At 39.2% G+C, this 23,281-nt stretch overlaps 1 protein-coding gene across 1 annotated transcript in view; it reads left to right on the top strand.

Moving 5' to 3' along the window:
• Sh3bgrl2 (SH3 domain binding glutamate rich protein like 2) overlaps positions 1-22,879 on the top strand; it is a 105,098-nt gene extending 82,219 nt beyond the window's left edge. Inside the window, exon 4 of the mRNA XM_087207742.1 lies at positions 19,464-22,879. Coding sequence (XP_087063868.1) covers positions 19,464-19,472 — 9 coding nt within the window. The 3' untranslated portion in view covers positions 19,473-22,879. The remainder of the gene's footprint in view (positions 1-19,463) is intronic.
• Positions 22,880-23,281: the final 402 nt, after the last annotated feature.

The raw sequence follows: 23,281 nt of genomic DNA, 5'->3' as shown, positions 1-23,281 counted from the left end.
CACAAACATCTAATATTGTGCTGCTCAAAGAAACTTTTACAGTGTTGGAAAAGCACTATATCTGTGCCATCCAGGACAGCACCCTCTAGCCCCAGGTAAGCCTTGAGCACTAAAAATGTGGCCAGTGAGACTGAGGAACTGAACTTCAAACTACATTTAATTCTCATAATTTACATTTAAATAGCCATATTTGGCTAATGCCATCACACTGGTCAGCAGAAATTTTCTATGTGCAGACTGCTTGGATGCCCTAATAGGTATTACTGTAAGACCGAGGGCCTTACCAAACTCTCCAAGGAGCTGACTATAGTGAAGCACACCCAGGAATCCCAGCAGTGCCTTCAGAATGTAAGACCAAGAGCCTTACCAAATGCTCCAAGGAGCTGACTACAGCGAAGAACACCTGGGAAGGAACACACCAGACAAGTTGGAAAACAGACCTTTATTAGTCTGGCCAGAAGGCACTCCCAAAGCAAAATAGCTTAGAGAGGCAACAGGCTCAGAATCCGAGGCTGTTTTTATAGGGGGTTGAGGGGGAAGTTAACATATAGAATTAAAGAAAAGGGAACAAAGGTTAGTGGTCGACTGTCACATATTGATGGTCAGCAGACATCTGCAGCTTGTTCTAACAATTGTGGTGCCTAGAATATCAGTTCGGGGTAAACAAAGAGTTGAGTAGTTTACTCTGGGACTCTAGGTCTGTTACAGATCCCTATCTAGTGTTCCTAAACTAACTGGGACTCTAGGTCTGTTACAGATCCCTATCTAGCGTCCCTAAACTAACAAGCATCTCCATCCATTAACTCACATTTTAATCACAATGGGGCTGGAGAAAAAGGAACAAAGGTTATGCAGTCCCACCTTACTAATACTGGACTCCCACAGCCTAAGATGAGGTTGGGACTGGGCCCTCAGGGCCACTGTGCCCGACTTACTTAAAAGTCTGCAGTTGGTCACAGCTGTTTTGAATTTGATAACTTGCAAAGCTCTCACTTTTTACTCCTGTCCTATAGCCGTGGGATGGTCTGGTCGCTGACTTTTATGATTCTCTCCTACTTTTCACTTCATTTTCACTTTCACTTATCCAAATGCAAATGTTCCTTTCCCCCAAGAGTACATTCTTTATACAAAGCACATCTTTAGTCGTGTTATTGAAAGGCTGTATCAGTTCCAGTTGTTTCTTCATCAAATACACAGACACAACAGCTGCCCTTTGCTTTTAATGCCTCTCCATTTAGAAATGCTGTTGAGTTGTATGCAAAAGAATTGATTCTAGCTAGATCAGAAAGGCTGTGAAATAGGAGGGCATTTCCCAGAAAAGTTGATGGCTACCTAATCACTATAGACAAAGGTATCTTAGGCTGTGAAGCCAAATGTTTGGAATTGTCACAAGAGTGTAATTAACCTGTGTCTTACAGCAAAGCTGGACCCATTGTTTCCAGACCACTTGACACCTTTTGCTGGAGGGTGTGAGAGTCAAATACACATAGATCTTCCAGAAGCCTGGATTTACAAACCCTTCAGGCTAAATTAGTGTTGGAATTCACTACAAAATTGTGTGTTAAATAAAAGATGTAGTCTAAGAGGCCTCTGGCTTCACTAGTTGTTTGATTCACTTAGTGGTAGGTGTGTAGCGTTCTTGGAGTCTTTAAGAGAAGATATGGATAAGTACTTTACAGAGTAAAAGATACATTCATTATAAAACTTCTAGTTTGGGCCCTCTCGTTTAACAATCATTTAAGAAATATTAATTCCCTTCTCCTTCTTTGTTCCATGACTTTTGAGGCTTCCATCCCTAGGGAGGAGCCACATCTACAAGAGTCCTTTCCCAGGAATGCTGGAACCAGAGCACCCACTTGCACAAAGGAGAGGTCCCTTGAAGGAACTGTGGGCAGGCAGAGGGGGACCTAACTATGTAAGGAGCTCTAGAGTAGCAAGCAGTAGCGAATGCAGTTCCTGTCTGCTGTAGCATGGTAAACCCAGAACACAAAATTCAGATAGAGAATGTTCAGGGCAACATGAGCTCAAATTAAAAACCACTAATGAGCAAGAAGAAATAAACCACCATAACAAGAGTTAGCAGGAACAACAAACTGTAGAATTAGAGGATAGATATTCAAAAAATGTGATGGTAGACTATAAAGTAAGTATATTTAATGCACATAAAGGAAGTATTTCAAAGTATTGAAAATATGAATGGGACCAAAATACTTAGGAAATGACCAGGCAAATTTAAAATAACCATAAAAGAAAACACTTGTTGAAATGTTTTAAAAAGTATAGTGATTGCAATGAGATATTCCATGGATAAGCTAACAGCAGCTAGACCTAAGTAAAAGAAGATTTGTGAACTGCAAGTTAGATCTGAGGAAATCACCCAGAATAAATGACAGAAATAAATAAAAAATTTTAAAAATAAAATGAAGATCTATAGTAAGACAGTTTATATTCAATTCATAGTTTCAGAGGACAACAATAGAATAGAGGAAAGGCAATATTCACGAAGATATTGAAGTTATTTTCAAAATTATAAAAATTTCAAATTCTCAGGTCCAAGAAACTCAAGCAAAACCAAGCCCAGAAGAATAAAAATAATTTTTACTTAGACACATGGTGTGAAGAAACACAGAGAAGTTTATAAAATAATGTAGGGAGGAAAAGGAGGGACAAATTATATTAAAACTAGATGAAAGATAACTTTATGACAGAATCATTGAAAGCTAGAAAACAGTGAAATAGCTTAAAAATGCTATGACTATCAACTTGGAATAACTAGCAACTTGGAATTGTTTGCTTACAAAAATTATCTTTTTAGAATGAGCAAAATAAAATTTCAAACGAATAAAAGTCAAGAATGCTCCTTGTAAGTTCTCTACATATTCTAAACATAGCATAAATATCTAATTTAAAGAGTAATTTGCAAATTATCCTCAGTGAATGTATATTACTACTTTAATAGAAAGCAAGTCTCACAAATCTCATCCCAAAAAGGAGGGGTCATATCTAATTCCATGGCTGTTAAATATCCAAGGCAGGACAGTATTGAGGATACTGCTTTGGTAGGAAAAATGATTTTAAATTACATTTTGGCATAAGTTCAAATAAGACTTTAAAGAGTAATGGATAGGCTGGTGAACAAACACTGGCTGGTGATCAGGAACAGGGGTTCAAAACTCCCCAAAGCTCCAACCCATCACTTTAACAGTGTGTATTAGCCAACTTTCTGTTGTTATAACAAAATATCTGTGGTTATTAACTCATAAAAAGAAAAGTTTTACTTTAGTTCATAGTTTTAGAGATTCCAGTCCATGCTCAATTGACCCTGTTCTTTGGGCCTGTGACAAGACAGCAAATAATAGCTAGAGCCCATGGTGGGCAAAATGATCCTCTTCTCATGAGCCAAGGATCAAAAGAGGAACTGGAAGGAGGAGGGTCCTACAATCTCCTTCAAGATAACACCCCCAATAGCCTAAAGATCTCCCACTAAGCCCCACCTTTTAAAGTTCCACCTCCTCTAAAAGAACCACCTTAGGGATCAAGCCTCTAATATATGGGCCTTTGGAGGACATTTCAGATCCAAATTACAGCACACCTAGTCTTGATTTACGTCTGCTAACTATGGGTCTTAAACAAAGTGGTCTCAGAAGGACTTATCATTATTGTCATTCTACAGTATTTTACTATAAGAATGATTTTGGTAATAGCCCTGTTGTTCCCCTCAGCAAAAGAGCTACAATAATGTCTTTCCTGTGCCTTCAGAAATATTATAACTGGGGATCCTGAAATCTCTCTGTGACCTGAGTCCATCATAAGGGATAATTTAACCTTTGAATGTAGTAGGTACCAGGGTTCACTGTATTTTTAAGAGTCCTTGGAAATGTTTTAATTTTAATTTATTTTAAAAATCACAAAAAAGAGAACATAATAATAAAGACTATAATGATAAATGTAGCATGAACTATAATTATCATTATACCAACTCTACTATAAAATATAATTTTTGTTATTTTTTAATGGAGGCAAAGAGCACTGAGTCATAATGTGGTCCTATGCACTTTAGGCCCTGATATAAAGGAATTTATAGAACTTTAGATTAGATGTAGCCTAGGAGAGACTCTAAGGGTCTCTGTATGCTTGGTCCAGTAGTTGGTATTCAGTGACTACACTTAGAAATAAAGCTACATTTTGAGAGTTAAACTAATAAACATAATGAATGAGACTGATAACTTACAAAACTAATCTTAAAACTATGAATCTTCCCAGAAAGAGAAAAGTTGGGATATTTGTGATATTAATCATAATCATTATTGAGATGTACAATGTGCCAGTGCTGGGCTAAGTGTGTTGTGTGCATTGTCTTATTTAATTGCTACCACAACTCATAATTCAGTATTATTATTATGAACTTCATTTATTGAGGAAATGTGAACATTAGATTAACTTGCTGAATGCCACCCATTTGGTAAGTGGCAGAAAGAGGACTTGGACAGGGAGTTTTGAGACAGATGACAAGTGCCTCAGTCTCATTTTTCCAGTGTCAGCTGGAGGGGGTGGTGTGGCTTGGCCAGCAGTTGTCCATTCTTCCCTCTCACTTCCCTTTGCTCCCCCTTGCACCCCAATGGACTGGGACAGTTTGCTTCAATGCTCTCCCTGGCTATCAAGTGATGCCCTCCCTGACCATGAGGCTGCCATTTTCCACTTCAACATGAGTGCTGTGTGCTGCCCTCCCACACTCCTGCCACTTCACATGATACTGTTGTCTTTTTGAAGGGGGTAGGCAACCTGGAGAGGCTAAGATCAGGCTCTGGGGCCCGTATTTGCATATCCAACATTCATAGCCAACTTTTGGCCCTGCCCCTCACTGGAGGCCTACAGGCTGCTATATAGGAAGTGCTCCCCAGCCAGTTGTTGGGTTGTAGTCTAGCAGGGCTCCCTCCTGTGTACTGAACCTCTTGTGCTGCAGCATGGGCCCTGTTAAAATAGATTCACTTAGGTGTTCCTGTAAACCTGCTTGTGATTTATTTCTCAGGCAGTGTGGGCTCCAAAAGTCCTGTGAATCTACTTGGGATTTTTATCCTGAATTGTGTGGACAGAATGACTATTTCCAAAGGAAGAACGATAAAAACAGAGCTGTTAACACCAGAGCTCCATAGACCAGCAGCCAGTGAAGACCAGCTGGAGACCAGCATCCAGTAGAGTCAGCTGGTAGTGTCCAGCACAAGATGGCACCAGAAGGTGATGGCCAGAAGCAGCAAAGACCACCAGCACATTGTAGAGCTGCTCTACAGTGTCCCCATAAGCCAGCATCAGACAGTGGTGGCCAGCATCGGCAGTGAACAGCAGCTAGCTGTGTCCACTGTTGGCATCTAGCGTTACCTTGTGTTATCTGGTGGCATTAGAATGGCTAGCAGAGTTGTACTTCACTGATTCATGATTTTCTTCTGAATTGAGCAGAAAGAACCCTAGGCTGATTGGCTAGAGTTTGATTTGAGAGGACACAATAATTCCCCCAGCCGAAGACCTTCACCTTTTGGAAGTGCCTCCCTCAGTGGAACTAGTAGAGCTCAGCAGAGACAGAGGGGGTCTGCATGGCATTGAGGGAGGAAGGGCAGAGATGGGGTGGCTCCAGGTGGATTAAACCTAAACATGAAAGGCAAAAGTTAAGGCTGATAGGAGAATATGTAATTTATTTCATGACCAAGTATTAGAATAAAAACATTTTCAGTAAGATACAAATCAGTGGAATTACTCCAACTGCAAATCACCATGATTCCCAGGTAAGTCACTGTCAATTGGTCTTTCATGAGGAACTCCTGAAAAAAATGTCAGTAATAGACGAAGTTGTAGAAATACAAGTGAGGAAGATTTTGCATTACTAAAATCAAAGTTTTCCATTGTTGTGTAGGAGAATGAGAAATTTTGACATTGGTTCCAAGGAATATAAAGAAGTGAGCATTCTCACAGACTGACAGAAATCACAAGACAGAATGTCAACTCGTTATGAGCTATCAGGACTGAGGTGTAGAAGAAACAAACTATCTTATAGCTTCTCTAGAGGAACAGATTTTATATGTGATATATAAAGGATTTGCAAGGCAGGCTTACAATGGCCACCTGCAGAGTCAGGTGTGGAAGAGTGCAAAGGGCTGGAGGACACAGTCAAAAGTTGAATCCCTAGAGCTCACTACAGAGTCTCATGCAAGTCTGTGTTGGGAAGACAAAGGGTTTGCGTCAGAGGGCTGAAGAGTTCGCACTGAGAGTTTGGAGATAGACATCCAAAGGTGATGGCCAAGACCACAGCTCCTCCTCTGAAGCAGACTAGAGACTCCCTTCTTCTTTGCCTTTGTACTCCATCCAGGTTACAAGCCTGTTGGTTGGTGCCACCCACACCCAGGGTGGGCGTTCCCTCTTCAGGAAGTCAGTCATCTACACACACCTAGAACTATGCTAAACCATCTGCTAGGCCTTTCTTATTCATGTTGACACCACCATTTACCATCACACAAACACACTAGAAGTTTCCTTTCACTGTGCTGCTACTGGCTGTCAGATTCCCAGAGAGAAAGCCCTGAAAGTCGTAAACCCTGCACACAGGATTTGTCCTTTCTAGTAAATAACTATGCAGGAGCTAATTTAAAGTGATTGTTTATAGCTGTTATTCCATGTGGTCTTCATTGAGTTTTTCTGCTCATTAAGTGATTTATTATTCCTTTTGTGATCTTTATTAAGGGTTGAATTAATGAGATCCTCTAGTAATTAATGTCTATATCAAACCAACCTCAACTGGTGTATTTACCATGCCTTTTGGGGTGGTGGTGGTGGAACTGAACCCAGGGCCTTCACACTGAGGTGTATCCCCAGCCACGGGAGGCAGTAAGCAGGAAGGGAACTCTCGGATGCCCCTCTGGCCGCCAGGCAGTAATGGAAAGCTTTGGAATGGGCTGCAGAGAAGGGAAGGGGTCTGAATGTGCTGGACAGATTGAAGTCAAGATGTTTAGTTAACACAAAATAAGGGTAAAAATATTTAAATAAAAATATGAATCACTTCCATGAGCCAGATGGAGATTTGGAAAAAGAAAGAGGAATTAAAATGGCATCTGACGATGTGACATTTGCTTGATTTTGTATATTTTAGGAAATGAGATGTTCTGATTCACCACTGGTCCTCTCCTCTGCATCAAAAAGCCAGAGTTGACTTTTCTCCCCCTTCATCCCTCCACCCCACAGGAGTCGGAGCATCCAGAGCAGTTTACTCACCTTGCTGTGAACTAGGAGAAACCTGGAGAGGGCTACAGCCTGCCATCACAAAATGGGGATTCACAAGGCCTCACTGTGGGAGGGCCCTCATGACTTTTGTATAGAGGGTCTCTTGGTGTCCCCATCTGCAAAATTTGGGAAATAGTGCCCACCTCTGAAGGCTGTCATCATCTGGGCTGTGTACACACAGCACCTGACATGTAGCTGGCTTCCTCCCGGCTACTCACTGAGAGTTAGCTGTCACTATTGCCCATATGGCATTTTACAGACAAGGACACTGGCTTTAAGACAGATTGCATAACTACCCAGGATATAGAACCAGTATATGGCTGGGCTAGACTCAGACCCACATTTGAGCTGCAAATCCACAAACCCAACCCTGCTTGTTGCTCCCTCTGGTATAGAAAGCATCCTTCTCACCCAGGGGCCTGCATGGTTCAGCCTCCTAGCTCCCTTTGCTCATCTGGAAGCCTTCTAGTGCCTTCCCAAAGTCCTGGTGTTGAAGGGGCTCTCTGCCTAGCAGTGTAGGACCAGCCCTTTCTAATGGGTCATTCATTAATCCTGACCTTTAACTCCAGGTTAATAAATTGACTAGAACATTAGGGGATTTTGCTTTGCTTTTTCATCACTCAAGAGTGGCAATTGGGGGAATGCTGGCAAAATTCAGTCTCTGACCCCAGAGAACCAACGGGCAGGCCCTGGCTGAAGTGCCTATGACCCTGATGAGAAATCTGCACTCTGCAATGCCTTCTGGCCTGGCCAGTCTTTCCCTCTCTTCGCTCCGGACTCATCTCAGGCATCGTGGAATTCTGACTAGGCCCCGATTTATTTTGTCATCTATGTTATTCCATACCCTTAATCTGAATCCATGTTAATATACTTCTTGTCACCAAAATAATTTATCTCAACAGCTATGCCTTTCACTCCAGTGAAAAATTCAAAATGTGGTTATTATTCTTGATTTTTCATAATCTTAAATTGCTCAATACCATTCATTGGAAACTAGTTCTGAGAAAAAAGAAGTGAGATTAAAGGAGACTTCAAAAATCCTCCAACTCCTAGAGAAGAAACAGTGACACAGACACAGGATTCCTTATCTAAAATGCTGGGGCCCACAAGTGTTTTAGATTTCTCATTTTTAAAAATATTGGTGTAGACATGATGAAATATCTTGAGGATAGGACCCAAGTCTAAATACAAAATTCATATACACCATAGAAGATAATTATTTGTGTGTGGTGCTGGAGATGGAGCCCAGAACCTCCCGCATCCTACCCAAAACTCCAGCACTGAGCTACATTGCCAGCCCCAAAGGTAATTTTACACAGTATTTTAAATAATTTTGTGCGTGAAGCAGTTCATGTTTGTGCACCAGTGTTTTGACTGAGATCTGTCACAACAGTGCAGGTATGGAATTTTCTGTTTGCACCATTTTGTCAGTTCTCAAAAACTTTTGAGTTTTGGAGCATTTCAGATTTCAGATTTTTTTTTTTATCAGGACCACCCGAATTGTGGTAAACAGTGTGATATATTTGTTTATAATGTGAGAATATTTGGAATCTTTGTCTATAACTGTCAGCATCACTGAGACTGGTTTTTCTCACACCCCCAAGTTAAGGCCTCGGCAGGGCAGTAGCCGTGATAGGAAAGCCACAGGCCTCTCCTGAGGCAGTGATTCTCTTGGATTTTCCCAACATCCGGGGACAGGCTGAGTCTTCCTGTGGGGGTCCCAGGAGTGCTGCTGTTCAAATAAAGCTATCTCAGTGCCTTCTTTGAGAGGTTTTCTATCTTTCTCAGGGGAAGAAAAGGCATTCTTAGCCTGGGATTCTAATATTGTGCCTGGTAATGGGAGGCATTACATAAAATTTGTGGGCTAAATAAAATCCTTCTGTGGGCACATAAAGGAAAAAATACTCTTCCAATTTATTATTAAAGATAACATACATTTGTGCCCAAATCCAAATGAATTTTTAAAACCAAACATTTTTGCAGATAAATGGGAAAGTTATTTTTTTACCAGACAATTCTGTAAAGACTGGACATTGATTTATTGGAAATAATACCGAAAAATATACTTAAATACAATTTTGATTTCTTTTTCCCAGTGCCCTAACTCACGTTCTAGCTTTGCACTGTGGCTCTGTTCTCCTAAATCTATTGCTGTGATCATGCCTCAGTGCCTTTGTACAAGCTGCCTCCTTGATCACTAGAATGTCCTTTGAACACTCTACCTGCCCCAATTCCACCAAGTACCAAACTCACAAAGCACTCTGTTAATCAGAATTAATCTTTCCACAGATTGTGTTTGTGCCCATGGTAAAATATTGTCTACTTCCTTCATTTTTCCCTCAGGTTCCACTTATAGGAGAGAATACAGACTTTCAGACTGATCTAAGATGGAATTTCTTTGAAACTTACTTTACCTTAAAATTCATATGAACTTTACATTCAACTCCATATTAAACAATATTGGTGATTCTAGTATAGAAATATTTATCTTGACTCCTAAGTAAAACTTAGACTCCAGAAACTGTCACTGTTTAAAGGGGGAGACCTCCTAGCACACGACCCTGGGGATACACGTTCTTCAGTGGAATAGTGTGAGGAGGAGCTTTAAAATGTTTGTTGAATTGAATTAAACAAATTTATTGTAATAGTAAGTGAAGCCTTTGTTCTAAATGCCAAATAATTGAAAAAACATAGACAAGATAAATAGAAGCAGCTTATCTCTAAGAAACCTGGAATAACATTTCAGAGAATTGTTTAAAACAGCATAAGCCCCACAAACTCATTTCACTCCTGCCTGCTGAGGTCTCCCCTCTTGTTCCTTCAGTTTTCCAGGTCAGCTTGGGAAGCCAACAGAGCCAGCTGCTCTTGGAACCTACGGAAAGGGAGAGTGCCTGCCTGGTTCCCTCTTTTGTGGCTGTTTTAGCCTAGGAGCTCTGGATGCATTTTTATTTTCATGATTACATTAGGAAAAAGCTATGTAAGCTTTTAGCTGACATCTAGTATTAATAGCTGCAAAGAAAATACAATTCAGTTTTAATGGACATGCCTAATAGAGGTATATAAAATGGTCTAGGGCCAGGGGTTTAGCTCAGTGGCACCACGCCTGCCTCACAAGCACAAGGTGCTGAGTTTGATCCCTGGTACCAAAATATAAATAAAATAAAATGGTCTAGAAGAATAACAAATTAATAAAAAGCATCAAGAAATAGGTAAATTGCTGACTTTGAATATGTGAAAAATATAGAACACCCCTAATTGTTGCCTTCTGCTAAAATAGATACTAAAGCTAAGGGACTTGAAATCATTCCCTAAACTGCATTCTTATGGCCCAAAAGATGCTAAATGCTTCCCCAAAGATATAATTCTTTGATAACGTAATAGCAATGGAATCCAGCATGACAAGCAGCTCTCTGGACTCTGTTGGGGGACAATGCATTCAAGAAAAAATAAATAGATACTCTTCATTGTAACTACTTTCAAGTACAATCCAATCCATAATGCACCGTGTATTTTAGCCAGACAAGGCTACCCGAGCAAGATGTGACTTGTGTCCTTCGCAACCTTTACATATCCTAGCAAGAGCCACATTAATCTGTTGAATGGAGAGGGGAATTAGATCGTGCTAAAAAGTGCACAACAGAATTTTCTATCTCTATAGCTCTTAAATCCTTGTATAATGGAGTCTGGTGTATTAAAGCCGAGTTTAAAAACAGTGCTTTTAAAATTTTCTCTGCTTGAATATTTGCTTTTGTTGTTTCTCTTTCCTTATCTGCTTATAAAACCCACAAAGAGACAGGATTTTCTCTATTCTGGCAGTGTAGGGGAATGCCTGGCATCTGCTGGCCCTTTCTTAATGCTTAGCAAACTGCACCTCAAGTTCCAACTGCACCCTTACGTCGGGCTCTCGGAAACAGCCATTGTGTCATTTCCAGCTTGGCTGTCTTTCTAGTGCTGCCTTGATTCCGAGTATTTTCTGTTGCAATTATGTAGATGCAGTAAAATCACTGAACTGGAAAGAGCTGCCCAGCTGATGCTCCCGCCAGGCAAACAGTATACGAAGGACAACTCAACGAGGAAGCACTGCTATTTCAGGCTCGCTGTGGTGGTGCACTCAGGCTTAATACACCTCACCACAGACGTAACTCACAGTGGATCCCTTTTGTCTCATAGAACGAACACACACAGGAAGCTTATTTAGCCCCCACCTTTCCTCACCGACTTCCATGATTAACGATCTTATTTTCCTGGATCAGGGATGATGAAATCACTATCTGATGTGGCCAGCTACATTTGCTCATTCTGATTCCCCAACAAATCTTCAACATTTTATGTTGCATTTTCTTTAAGTTTGTGAGCTTATAAATTTAAATGTCAATAAAAGCAGGAATGAATTGCACAGGAAGCTGGATGCATTAATTTTTTTTTTTTTTTTGTATCGGGGATCGAACTCGGGCCCTTGGGCTTGCGAGGCAGGAAGAGGAACCACTGAGCTAAATCCCCGGCTGGCTGCATTAAATTTTAAAGTGAGGGCAGTTATTAGACTCTCGCATGTGGAGGTATTGCAATATTTTATTATGATCCACTAACTCTTTCATAGGTTAATTTGTTCATTATCCACTTGATATATATGCTAGACACTTACTGACTGTGGACCAAGCCCTGTGCTGAGAATTGGGGTTTCAGAGAGAATTATCCCCCACTCTCTAGGAGCTCATAGTTGAGTGGGGAAAAGCAGACAGAGAAAAGGTGGAAAATGGTAAAGAAATAAAAGATGCGGCAGCCCCATCCCTGGCAACCTCACAGTGGGTCTCAAGGGGCAGAAGGGGCAGAAACCAGAGAAAAGAGAAACACTCGCTCAGAAATGGCATGGCTTGAGATCTTTAGGAAGGTTGAAAAATTATAGTTCTTGGGTTGGAGATAATAAGAAAAGTGACCGGGAAAATGTGAAGAGGACTACAAATGTGAAAGGCCATCTGTGCCATGGTCTTGTGCCTACACTTCATCCTTCCCTTGTAGGAAACCCTAGCTTTATTTATGCTAAACAATTGTAAGTCATTTCAAAACTTTCCCCTGTACTGCAGCATAGCTACTGGGGTAATTAGTGCAGTTCATTCTGTGGTGAAGTTAATCACAGTGATGACAAATCAGGGCAGCTACAATAGACCTCACTGATTCCCAGAGGTCTTCCTACTATGCACATGGCCAGCTCTCTGAGAGTGTTGTGAGGACTGTCTTGGTGTCAGAGGACAGGGGTCCAATCACCATTTCATAGCTCTGTGACCTCGTGTAGGCTGCGTGCTCTGAGTCCTGGGCCCCTTATCTATCAAATGGGCATAATGATAGCACACTCTGGAAGTAGCTCCCAGGATTGTGGTGAGATCTGGACTGAATAATGTACATGACTCAGTTTTAAGACAGCAGAGCATGAAACATGGGCAAGGTATCATCATCCTCCTCTGTATTAAGAAGTTGAAATAAAGTCAACCTGAATTACTTTGGAATTAATCAGCAGAAAATATCTCCTTCCCTAGAGTACTAGATATGGGATAGCTAATTTACAAACTTGCAGTAAACATTTATTTAAAAATCAATTTTTTGGTAATTGATGAAGACATGTAGGTGAATTGGCTGAAAATAAAGGGCTTGCAGACTCCGGTTCGAATGGTGCCTACAGAATGGTGCAGTGCACTATCTGTGCAACTGTACACAGTAACTTTGCCAACACAGGAGCTTGATAAGACTAAGTAGGGAACAATGGAAAAGCGGAAATTTTGAAAAGATTTAAGCTCATGATTTTTCAGAGTTGAGGGACACAATTCACTGGCCAGAAAGCATACCCAGAGTACTGAGTATTATAAAGGTAAATGCACCATCCCAGCTCCATCACCAATGGCCTGTGAACACTGACGAAGATATTTAACTCTTACTGCTCTGGTTTCCCTACCTTCACATGGAAATACTACAATACTTCCCTAAGGATTGTGAGGAATTCTAAGTCCACATATGTGCTTAACAAACTGGTACAAAATAAGAGCTCAAAGAAATGTTAGCTATTCCTGCAAGGTGATGACAACTGGACTGACTGACTCATAGCTATTACTGGCAACAGTGAACAACAGAGAGAAATACACAAGACCCTGAAAGTGCTATAGGAACAATAACTCACAGTCTGAAATTTAATTAAGTCTAGATAAACTATTATTTAAGATTGAGATAAGAGATATTTTTAGACCCAAACCAAAAAAAAAAAAAAATGTTTGCAGTGAACCCTCACCAATGAGTAAAGCATGTACTATGGGAAAAGAAATTAATTCATAAGACTGTTACAAGAAACAAAATTCATCATAAACAAGATAAAAATAAATATTAATTAGCTATTGACAATGTAGCTTCTATGATTTTTTGTGCTGAAAAAATACTTTAAACTAAAAGTAGATAAAAATAACAGGAGAGAAAGAATTGTCCAGTAAATAGCTAAAGGATGTCTGTGCCTTACAGAGAAAAAAGATTAAAATACTTTAAACTTCAAACATTATTATAAAAATGTGTAGTTAAATATCTGTATCTTCAAATTAAAGATACTTTTCATTGCATGAAATACAATATATGGCCTCCAAATTGGCAAGGCAAAAACTTGGAGGAGAATAATTGAGAAAACTGTAAACAGAAAATACAAATATGATAATATCTTTGTTTGCAATAGCATAAGTCAGTAAACAATATAGCACTCGCCAAGAGGAAAAGAGATAAATAAATGTTTGTGTGATTGCTCAGTGGTAAATGATAGATTATGTCATGTGTAAGCACTGCGGTAGCTATTACTGGGCTAAAGTGGAAGGAAAAGCACATTACAAGTGTGCTTCTAGTAGAATAAAATTTATCTAACTGCCTAAAGTATGAAAACATGGGAAGAAAAACGACGAATAGAACCAAAATTGGTCAAGCCCCAAGATTTTTGTCTTATATTTTCATATATTAGCAAACTTTTCTTTGTTATATTTTCTTAAATATTTCTGATTCTTCCTATGAAAGCTTGGATGACTTTGCAATTCTCTGAGTTTATTTAATATTCTTATTCATTTTGCAGAGTTTTTTCCTTTTTGATTTTAAATTGTTTTTAGCCAAAAGTCAGCTCTGCCCTGCACATTCTTCTCCATGAGCTCTGCAGCCCATGGGAAAATGGCTGAATTTGACTTTGAATAGTTCTGTCTACATTCCAGAGAGGCTGTTTCCCATCAGCTCAAATCTATCAACTCCTCAGGCCCACTGCAAATGCAATACTGTGATGTCAACTCAATCTCAATACTCAGAATTACTCAGGCAAGGGCTTTAGCTTAATTGTAAAACAGACACTTCCAAGTTATAATCCAATTTGGACAGACACAAGCTGTCCAAAAATATTACATTAATTACTCAGTGATTGTGGCTTTCCTTAAAAATATGAATCTGAATCGTATGATTACCCACCTGTTTGGCTCACTCAGCGAGAGCACTGCCTCCTGATTCCCTCACTCCCTACTCAGTTTCACATTTGGCACAATCTAGTTTCAATTATTCCATTATAAATTCATAGAATTCTGAACTGGACAAAGAAAGATTTTAGAGAGCTTGTTGTCCAATGAGCCCATTTAACAAATAAGGAAATTAAGTTCAAGAAATCAAGTAAATGATCAAATGTCACACAATCAGTTAATGGTAGCATCAAGAGTAAAGTCCATTTCTCCTGATTCACACTTTTAACTATTGGGACCCTGGAGCATAATCCATTCTGTATTTTTTAAGAAATTTTGGGAACATAAATAACAGGGGGCAGGATTGCTGACATACTTTGGCTTCTCTGATATGTTCTTTTATATCAGAAGAACAAATATGGTTAGAAAATCAGGGGAATATTGAATATTTTGTAATTTTAAGGGACCAGATTTCCTAAAGGAATCCAGTGTCCATATAAGATCTTTATTTCTAATTTCTATCATGTTATCATTGAAGCTTCTCACAGTATTCTACCATCTAAATCAAACACTAAAAGGAAATAAAGGTTTTTCATCATGCAGGTGCAATCGCAGAGCACAAACTGAGAGGCCAAAGGAGTTCTGGGGATGGATTTGACGGGGACACAAGTGGGCAAAGAGGACATGTTTGTGTCCAATGAGGAGAGGGAGAAAAGATTATTTAACAATTTCTGATTTAATTTAAGAAATCTCTCCCTCACCCCACTTTGGTTTTTTAAAAAATACTTATTAGCTGAGAAGTTTAAGGACTAATCTGAAACATATGCTGTGTGAATGTCCAAAGTTGACCAAGATTCAATAAGCTCAGTAGTTTGTCTCACTAATGATAACTAAAGTCAGGACAGAATATATGAAAGCAAACAGTAAGAGGTGATTAGAGAGGGAAGTCAAAACCTGACTCACCAGCACAACAATGATGCTCTGGTATTTCTTTCCCCTCTTTTCTCTCTCAGCTTTGACCAGGGAATGAGCCAGGTCTGGGAACGGTCCAGTGAGTGTGGACAACAAAACTGCAAGAGGAACTCCTTTTTCTAGCCAAGGTTGCAAAAAAGATCGGGCTGGAGAGAATAGGATATCCCCCTTGCAATGGACTAGATGTTGGGTTCCCCTAGGAGTCCTATGTTGAAGTCCTCACCCCTAGGGCGAGGGAACTAGGAGGTGGGTCTTTGGCATCATTAGGTCAAGAGGGTGAGACACTCCTGATGGAGGGGGTGATACCCTTGTAAAGGGGGTCCCAGAGAGTTGACCCTCCCACTCTGTGAGATGCAGAGAAAAATCTAAAGAAAGGGGACCTGAAAGGGGACCCTCACCTAAACTCCACTATGATGGCACCATGGTAATTTGTTACAGGGGTCTGTTATTCCCTATAGAAGACTAAGACATTCCCCGCCCCCTGCTTTTCCCTTTTCTTTGAGATACAAGACTGGACAACTGAGTAACTTGGCGAGCCCCTGTCTCGAAATTAAAAAAATAAAAAAGGACTGGGGATGTACCTCAGGGTGAAGGCCCTGGATTCATTCCCCTGTATCAAAAAAAAAAAAGAGAGATATTGATCTTTTTTTGTCAATGATGTTGAGACAATTCAACAGAGAAGAATAGTATTTACAGCTGGAAAAACAGGACAGTAATATGCAAAAATATGGATCTTCATGTTATAGATTTTATGCAAAATTAGTCCACAATAGATTATAAACCGAAATGTAAAATATGAAACTAAAACTTTCAGAAGAAAATGTAAGAGGAAATCATTAAGAACTCAAGGAAAGAGGTAGGTCTTAGATATGAATTCCAGAAGGATGACAATTAAAGAAAATACTTATCAACAGAAATTTATCAAAATTTAAAAATATTTTCTCTGCAGGGGATTGAAATTCTTTTCAATCTCTTTGCAATGGATTGTGTTCCATTAGGTTCCCTCCAAATTCACAGGTTGAAATCCTAACCCCCATGGTGACAGTAAGAAGAGGTGGGGGATTTAGGAGGGACCATGGAGAAGATGAAAAGGTGAACCACAGGCTGGAGAAAATGTTTAAAAACAACATGAGGGATCAAGGATATGTGAAGAGATCTAACACTCTACAGAAGAAAGCCAATTACCAAGTAAGAATGGGCAAATGATTAGAAGAGATACTTCACTGAAGAAGGTAGATGAATGGGCACCTGAAAACATAATAAATACTGTCGTTCATTAGAGAAATTCAAATAAAAACACAAGATACTATTACACCCCTTTTGGAATGGCAAAAAATACTTAAAACTAAAAATATTTATTGCTAGTGGAGGTAAGGGGCAAGTGGAATTGCTATATATGGCTGGGGAGTATGCACAATGGTACAGCCACTCTGGAAAATAGCTCACCAGGTTCTTATGAAACTAAGTATGCAGCAATCATACATCTCAGCGATCCCACTCCTGAGTATTTCACCCCCAAAAAATAAAACTGAAGGTCATAAAATTTGTGCATGGGTCGGGGATTTAGCTCAGTGGTTCTGGTGCCTGCCTCACAAGCAAAAGGTCCCAAGTTTAATCCCCGGTACCAAAAACAAAAACAAAACCAAAAATGTGTGTAATGTGGATAGCAGCTTGTCTTAGTTTTATCTGTGCTACTATAACAAAGCATTTGAGACTGGTAATTTATAAAGAACAAAAGTTCATTTCTGCAATGCTGGAAGCTAAAAAGTCCAAGATCAAGGCTCCTATAGGTTTTGTGTCTGGTGAGGGCCCTATCTCCTTCCAAGATGGTGCCTTGTTGTACATCCTTTATGAAATATACACCTTCTGAAAGCCCCACCTTTTAATACTAATACATCATTGATTAAGTTTCAATATGAATTTTGTGTGACACTTTCACAATTTTATTCATAATTGCCAAAAACTGGAAATGACTCAAAGCCTTTTACCAGTTGAACAGATAAATATACTATATTTCATCCAGACTGTGGAATATTACTCAACAATCAAAAGGTACAAACTATTAATGCAGGCAATAAGATGGATGAACTTCAACTACATTATGCTCAATTAGGGGTCAGCAAACTATGTGACTTTCAGGCCACGTCCTGCCTGTTATACCTCTTTCTCCATGTATTGTCTGAGGCTGCTTGCATGCTACGCTGGCAATGTGGAGCAGTTGAAACAGGGACCATATGACCTACAAATCTGAAAGTATTCACTACCTGACCCTTCACAGCACATTTGCCAGTCCCTGTGCTAAGTGAAGTGAATTAACATCCTCTGTGATTCCATTTAAATGACACTGTGGAAAAAGCAAAACATTGGGCTGGAGAATGATCCACTTGCTCCCAGGGCTTAGGATTGAGTGCAGGAGTTGACCACAAAGAGACTGCACAAGAACATTTTGGGGGGATGAACCTATTCTATATCTTAAGTATGGTGGTTCTTATGCATCTCGCGCACTTCCCCAAGGGTGAACTGATATAACTATAATCCCTGTCCCACAAAATCTTTCTGCATGTAAACAAAAAACTAAATTGAAAACACAAGTACTGTGAAAATGGTGTATGTATTAGTCTGGATATTTTTGGCTGCCAATTGTGGAAATAGAAATGAATTTTAAGTAGGAAAAAAAATAGTTCATTTGCTCGGGTAGTTGGAAGCTATATCGTGATAGACGACAAATCTAAAGCAAGGACTGCGAGACCAGGCCTGGGCGGGGAGACCTGGAGCTCCTTCAGCTACCGATTCTCTCTCCACTTGCCCTCAAGTCTTACTGGCTTGGTCTCTCTCCTGCTGATCTCCTGGGGGTTGGGGGGTCCTCTGGCAGTTCCAATTAGCAGTCCAAATGGGAAGAGAGAACTTTTTCCTTGAGGGTTCATTTAACAACTTCAGGGGAGGGCTATGATTGCCCCTCTTTGGTCACAGACTCGCACCTTGATCAACCACTGTAGCTACAAAGAATAAAGCACTAGGATTAGCTAATCCCAAATCTGTGACCCAAGCACTGGAGTCTGTTTTGAGAAGATTAGAAAGCTTATTGGGTGGACAAAATCCAGCAGCAGGCTCAATCAATGGTATTAGCCCTGAGTTAATAACAGTAACACAACCAGTATTTTTTCTAGTCCACACCTATTTATAGAGTCATGATTATTTTCTTACACTAGGCAAACATTGATTTGAAAGGCAGATTTAAGGTATTTTTAAAAAGGTTTGAAAGCATTAGGTCAAGTGGTCTGTGACTTATAAATCAGGGAGCCATTTTTAATTAAGTGTGAAAATATTTCGGCTCCAGTGTATTTCATTGAAGTATTGATATTTTGAGAAACAATAAAAAAAGCAATAGCCTAAGGCTGGGTATAGTCCAAATTAAAAGACTGGATCCCCTTTATGATTAAGCTTTTTGTTTTCTTTGAAGTATCAGCCTTTAAACATTTTGAGCTTCTTAAAAACAAAACCAAACTGTAAAAAGAGAAAAGGTGCAAAATTGTAAAGATTTCCTGAGAAAGGCATCAATCATGATGACTAAATCCAGTTCACTTTTTCTGCCTCTGTGTCAGCGAACTGCAACCAATATTCTTTTTGAATGGAAAGCAGACGTACAAAAACCTCAATTTCCTCTTTTCATGCAGCTAACGGTATAAAGAAGTCATTAAACGAAGTGTAAACCTCTTTCCAGATCAGCAGGCACAGAAGTCTCATGATTTGGTTTTTCTCTTTTCCTCTCTGCAGTGCTTTTGAAAGAGTCCACTGGATGGGTGAGCTTTCCCGGAGAAACCAGCTGCACCTGGCTCTCACGGCCCTCAATTACCCACTGCTGCGGGAGAAAAGCCCACTGCTCCCGCCCAGCCTTCTGGTTCATCGATCGGGGAACGCAGACAGCATGGGCTGCTCATTTGTGGGGCTGCGTGGCTGGCTCTTCCCCAGGAGAGTCACGGAGAGAATCATTCGCCCTCAAACCCCCACACTTCTGGCTAGGGGAAGCAAAAGCAGATGAAGGGACTGAAACATGACTTGCCTGGAAGCAGCTGTAAACGATTTCAGAACAATGTTACAGTCTCAAGTTTTAAGACCTAATGTAACAGATACCTTTGCAAAATAAAGACCATGCCTATCAACATCATTTCCATCTAATTCAACTGGAAATGGAAGGGAAGGTTGTCATTACTGGCAAATTCTCTTGGTATTGCAGTAGTTATGCATTAAAGTTACTGCATATTTTACAGTTCTCTACCATTTTATTTCACTTCAAGTTGAAATAATATATGATACTTAAAGGTGAAGGCTTTTTAAAAAACTATTAGGGAAAATCATAAAAGTATCCATTAGACCCACACCACGTTCGTATTATGCAAGGCCAGTCTGGTTCAACGAAGTTCCACAGGAGCTGCAGTGTGAGAACCGATCTCTTAGTTGCTATCAGCCATTCGGTGGTATGAGGGACTGATCAAAATCTTTTGTTTTCCAGAATTGGAGACAAAGGCCAATTCCAAGAACAAAAGGTACTAAACGTCCCCCACATTCCAGTACAAAGAATGACTAGAAGTAGGTCTAAGAGTCTGTGGGTTTACCCACTGGTGCCAAACTGCCACCTCCACCCCGGCCTCCTGAGAAAAACAAGATGGCTGGCGGGATGGGGGTGGCTGAGGAGGAGGCCCCATCACCACACACCTAAAGGCCAACCTCCGGGACTTGACAGCTGCATCTATCATTTTTTCATGTCTCATGTATGATAAAATTGTATCAGTAAATGAAGAAATTAAAGCATTTTAAATGTTAGTTCAATCTGTTTACGCTCCTTCTAAACTGATTTTTCTTCCCCTACTGTATTATATAGGTTTTTAATTTGCTTGGGTTTCTTCCGAATTATATGTTCCATTCTTTAGATTCCAGGAACATGTATAAACTACTATCATATAATGTATAATGCAACACACGCTATGGTTTTATTCCACAAGCAAAGGCCCAAAAGGCATTGCTATTACCCAGCTATTTTTGGGCACCAAGCCTAGAATATAAACAGATAGGATATCTATATAAACAGATTCCTATGAAACATATTCAAACAATTTGTGCTTCAAAAAAACTGAAATAAGTAATAATAACAAGCATAAAAATACAGATAATGGAAAAGGTATTATTTTTGTAAACATAATCATATCAGCAAAAATAATAGAATATTAACAAAATAGTCCAGAAAGAAGCAATGGATTAATACATTTGATTGTTTTAATGAGTTTTTTGTCAAAAGGGGAAAAATTTAAGCATTCAGATTGGTCTGTTGTGTTAATAGCAATATGCTAGTGAATAACATTATAGTAATGATTACCATAGCTTCTGTTTTCAAGCCTTAATTTTACCAAGATAGATCTTCTTCCCGTATTCCTTTTCAATTATTATAGAACCAGATTTTGCAACCTATCCTCCCTTATGGTGATCCAAGATCATTTTTTATTAATTCTAATTTCAAAAGCCTTTTTAAAAAAAAAAAAACATGAAGCAACATATACACAAATAATAAGGAAAGGGTAATAAGGGTGAGTTTGGCAGAAATTCATACCAATCCTATTTCACAATAAATTCTAGCAATCGCAATACCAAGCATGTCTGGTACAATTTTTCCACTGGGATCTATTCTAGCTGCTTCCAAATATCTCCAGTCCAAAGAAAAAGTTTCACAAAAAGATCTTTATTAGCAAATTTATAGAAATTTATATTTATAAAAATCTTTCAAAGTTTTTCTTCAATTACAAAAATCTGAAACATTATTTGATCATTTGCTTTAGAATCTCTGCTAAGAACAATAAAGTGGTGCAGTCCTAGTCTTTTTTGTATCTTCCTAGTATTGTATTGGTAGCATCTTTTATTATTTCTCCTGCATTTTTCTTCAGAATTTGATTTTTCTATGTAAATCTCTATTTTTGTATGTTGTTGGAGAGGAAATCTTTTCCTCTCCCAATTTAGGCCTGAATGATTGGGAGTCTAAGGATTAATGGATCATACATTGGGTATATGCTTTAGAAAAAGCAGTCCCCTGAGCATCTATGGATAAAGGTTGCTACATTAGTTGTTAGGGCTTCAGAGGATGAAAGATTCTGATGAGCTTGTTCACACAATTTCTTTTTGGAAAACCCCAGTGTCCAAGGTCACTGTCTCCCCAGATCAGCTGCCCACTTGACTGGAGACCTTCTCTGGGGTGTGGAGCTGATTGGCCTACAGCTCTGTTTTAGTAAGAGGAAGGAAGTTCTGATAAGAGTTCTCCCTGCACCTGCTCCAGCTCGAGTGTCTTCATCTGGATTCCATTTGGTAGGTTGAGGTTATGTGGCATAATTACAGTATCCTTCAGAATTTGTCTTGATCTTTAAATGGTAAATTTAAAGCTTGTTGTTTCACTGTATACTGTTCAAGGCTGATTTTGACTGTCTGCGAATTTATTGGGATCTTATTAACATCAGGTAAAACTTCACACCAGAGAAAGAGATGTCTCAGAAAAAAAAATTTCATGCAAAAAAGAGGAGTTTGAATGAATCCTCTTAGGTTCACATTTTCTTTTGGAGCATATAGTACTTTGAAGGTTGAAATTAACTTTTCAAACTCGTTTGGACAGTGCAGCTCTGTAAGGAACATACCAGCTAGATGAGACCCATCTTTCAGTCCTAGACACACATTCTGCAGTTTTTCCCACCAATAAGATGAGAATTAAATGAATGAATAAAATTTTCCAAATTTCCAAAAGAAACATAAAAAGAGCAGCACTTCCAAAAGAGTGCACTGAGCAAAAATTCAAACGAATTTATGTAAGAGATGCATAAAGACTGGGAGTCGTTCCCCTGATTTGTGCCTGACATCACTGTGACTATCTGTCATCAATTCAGCTTTGTCATATCACTGGCTGTGACAGATGATTATGTCTGTCCATCATCATTCCCTGTTTCAACTTCTCTTCTGTGGGCTCAGCAACAGGCTTCCAGAAGTAATAAAGAATCTCAAGAATTATTCCTTAGTTTAAACTTTGCCATCTTTATCTGTGCATATCTGACTACTCTGTGTATTTCATCAGTGTTGGGAACATGGAAATGCTAACAAAGAATCACTAAGGATTGTGCTTTTTAAAATATCTGCCCCTTAGTAAATTGTATTATTGATTTAGTCTTTCATTTTTCTTGATTCATTCTTTCATTTGCAACTTAAAAGAACATATTTCAACTCTAAATATATTATTCAAATTCAGTAAGATATTGCATGTACAAAGTGAAATTTACATGGACCAACTAGCTATGTTGTATCTGGCATTTTGCATTGCTCTACTCTACTACATTTTAAACACAAACAAAAGTTCCAAGGGGCCCCATGAAATAAAAGAAGTTAAGTTCTATAATTCTATTTCCTTCTCTTTACAACCGCTGTTCAGTTGTTACTTAATTTTGATTTTCTGTTTGAAAAGAAGAATATGAAATACCACAATGGTTGTGTCCAAGTCAAATTTTACTATTTATGCAGTTACTCTTCATAAAGGTCACAAATTATTGAATTCTTGTGTGTTAGAACCA

Source organism: Heterocephalus glaber, unplaced genomic scaffold, assembly GCF_053883595.1.
Source record: "Heterocephalus glaber isolate CG9 unplaced genomic scaffold, H.glaber_assembly_v1.0 deba00000818, whole genome shotgun sequence".
Classification (NCBI taxonomy): domain Eukaryota; kingdom Metazoa; phylum Chordata; class Mammalia; order Rodentia; family Bathyergidae; genus Heterocephalus; species Heterocephalus glaber.
Note: the sequence above shows the minus strand (reverse complement) of the source record. Positions and strands in the feature narration are given on the sequence as shown.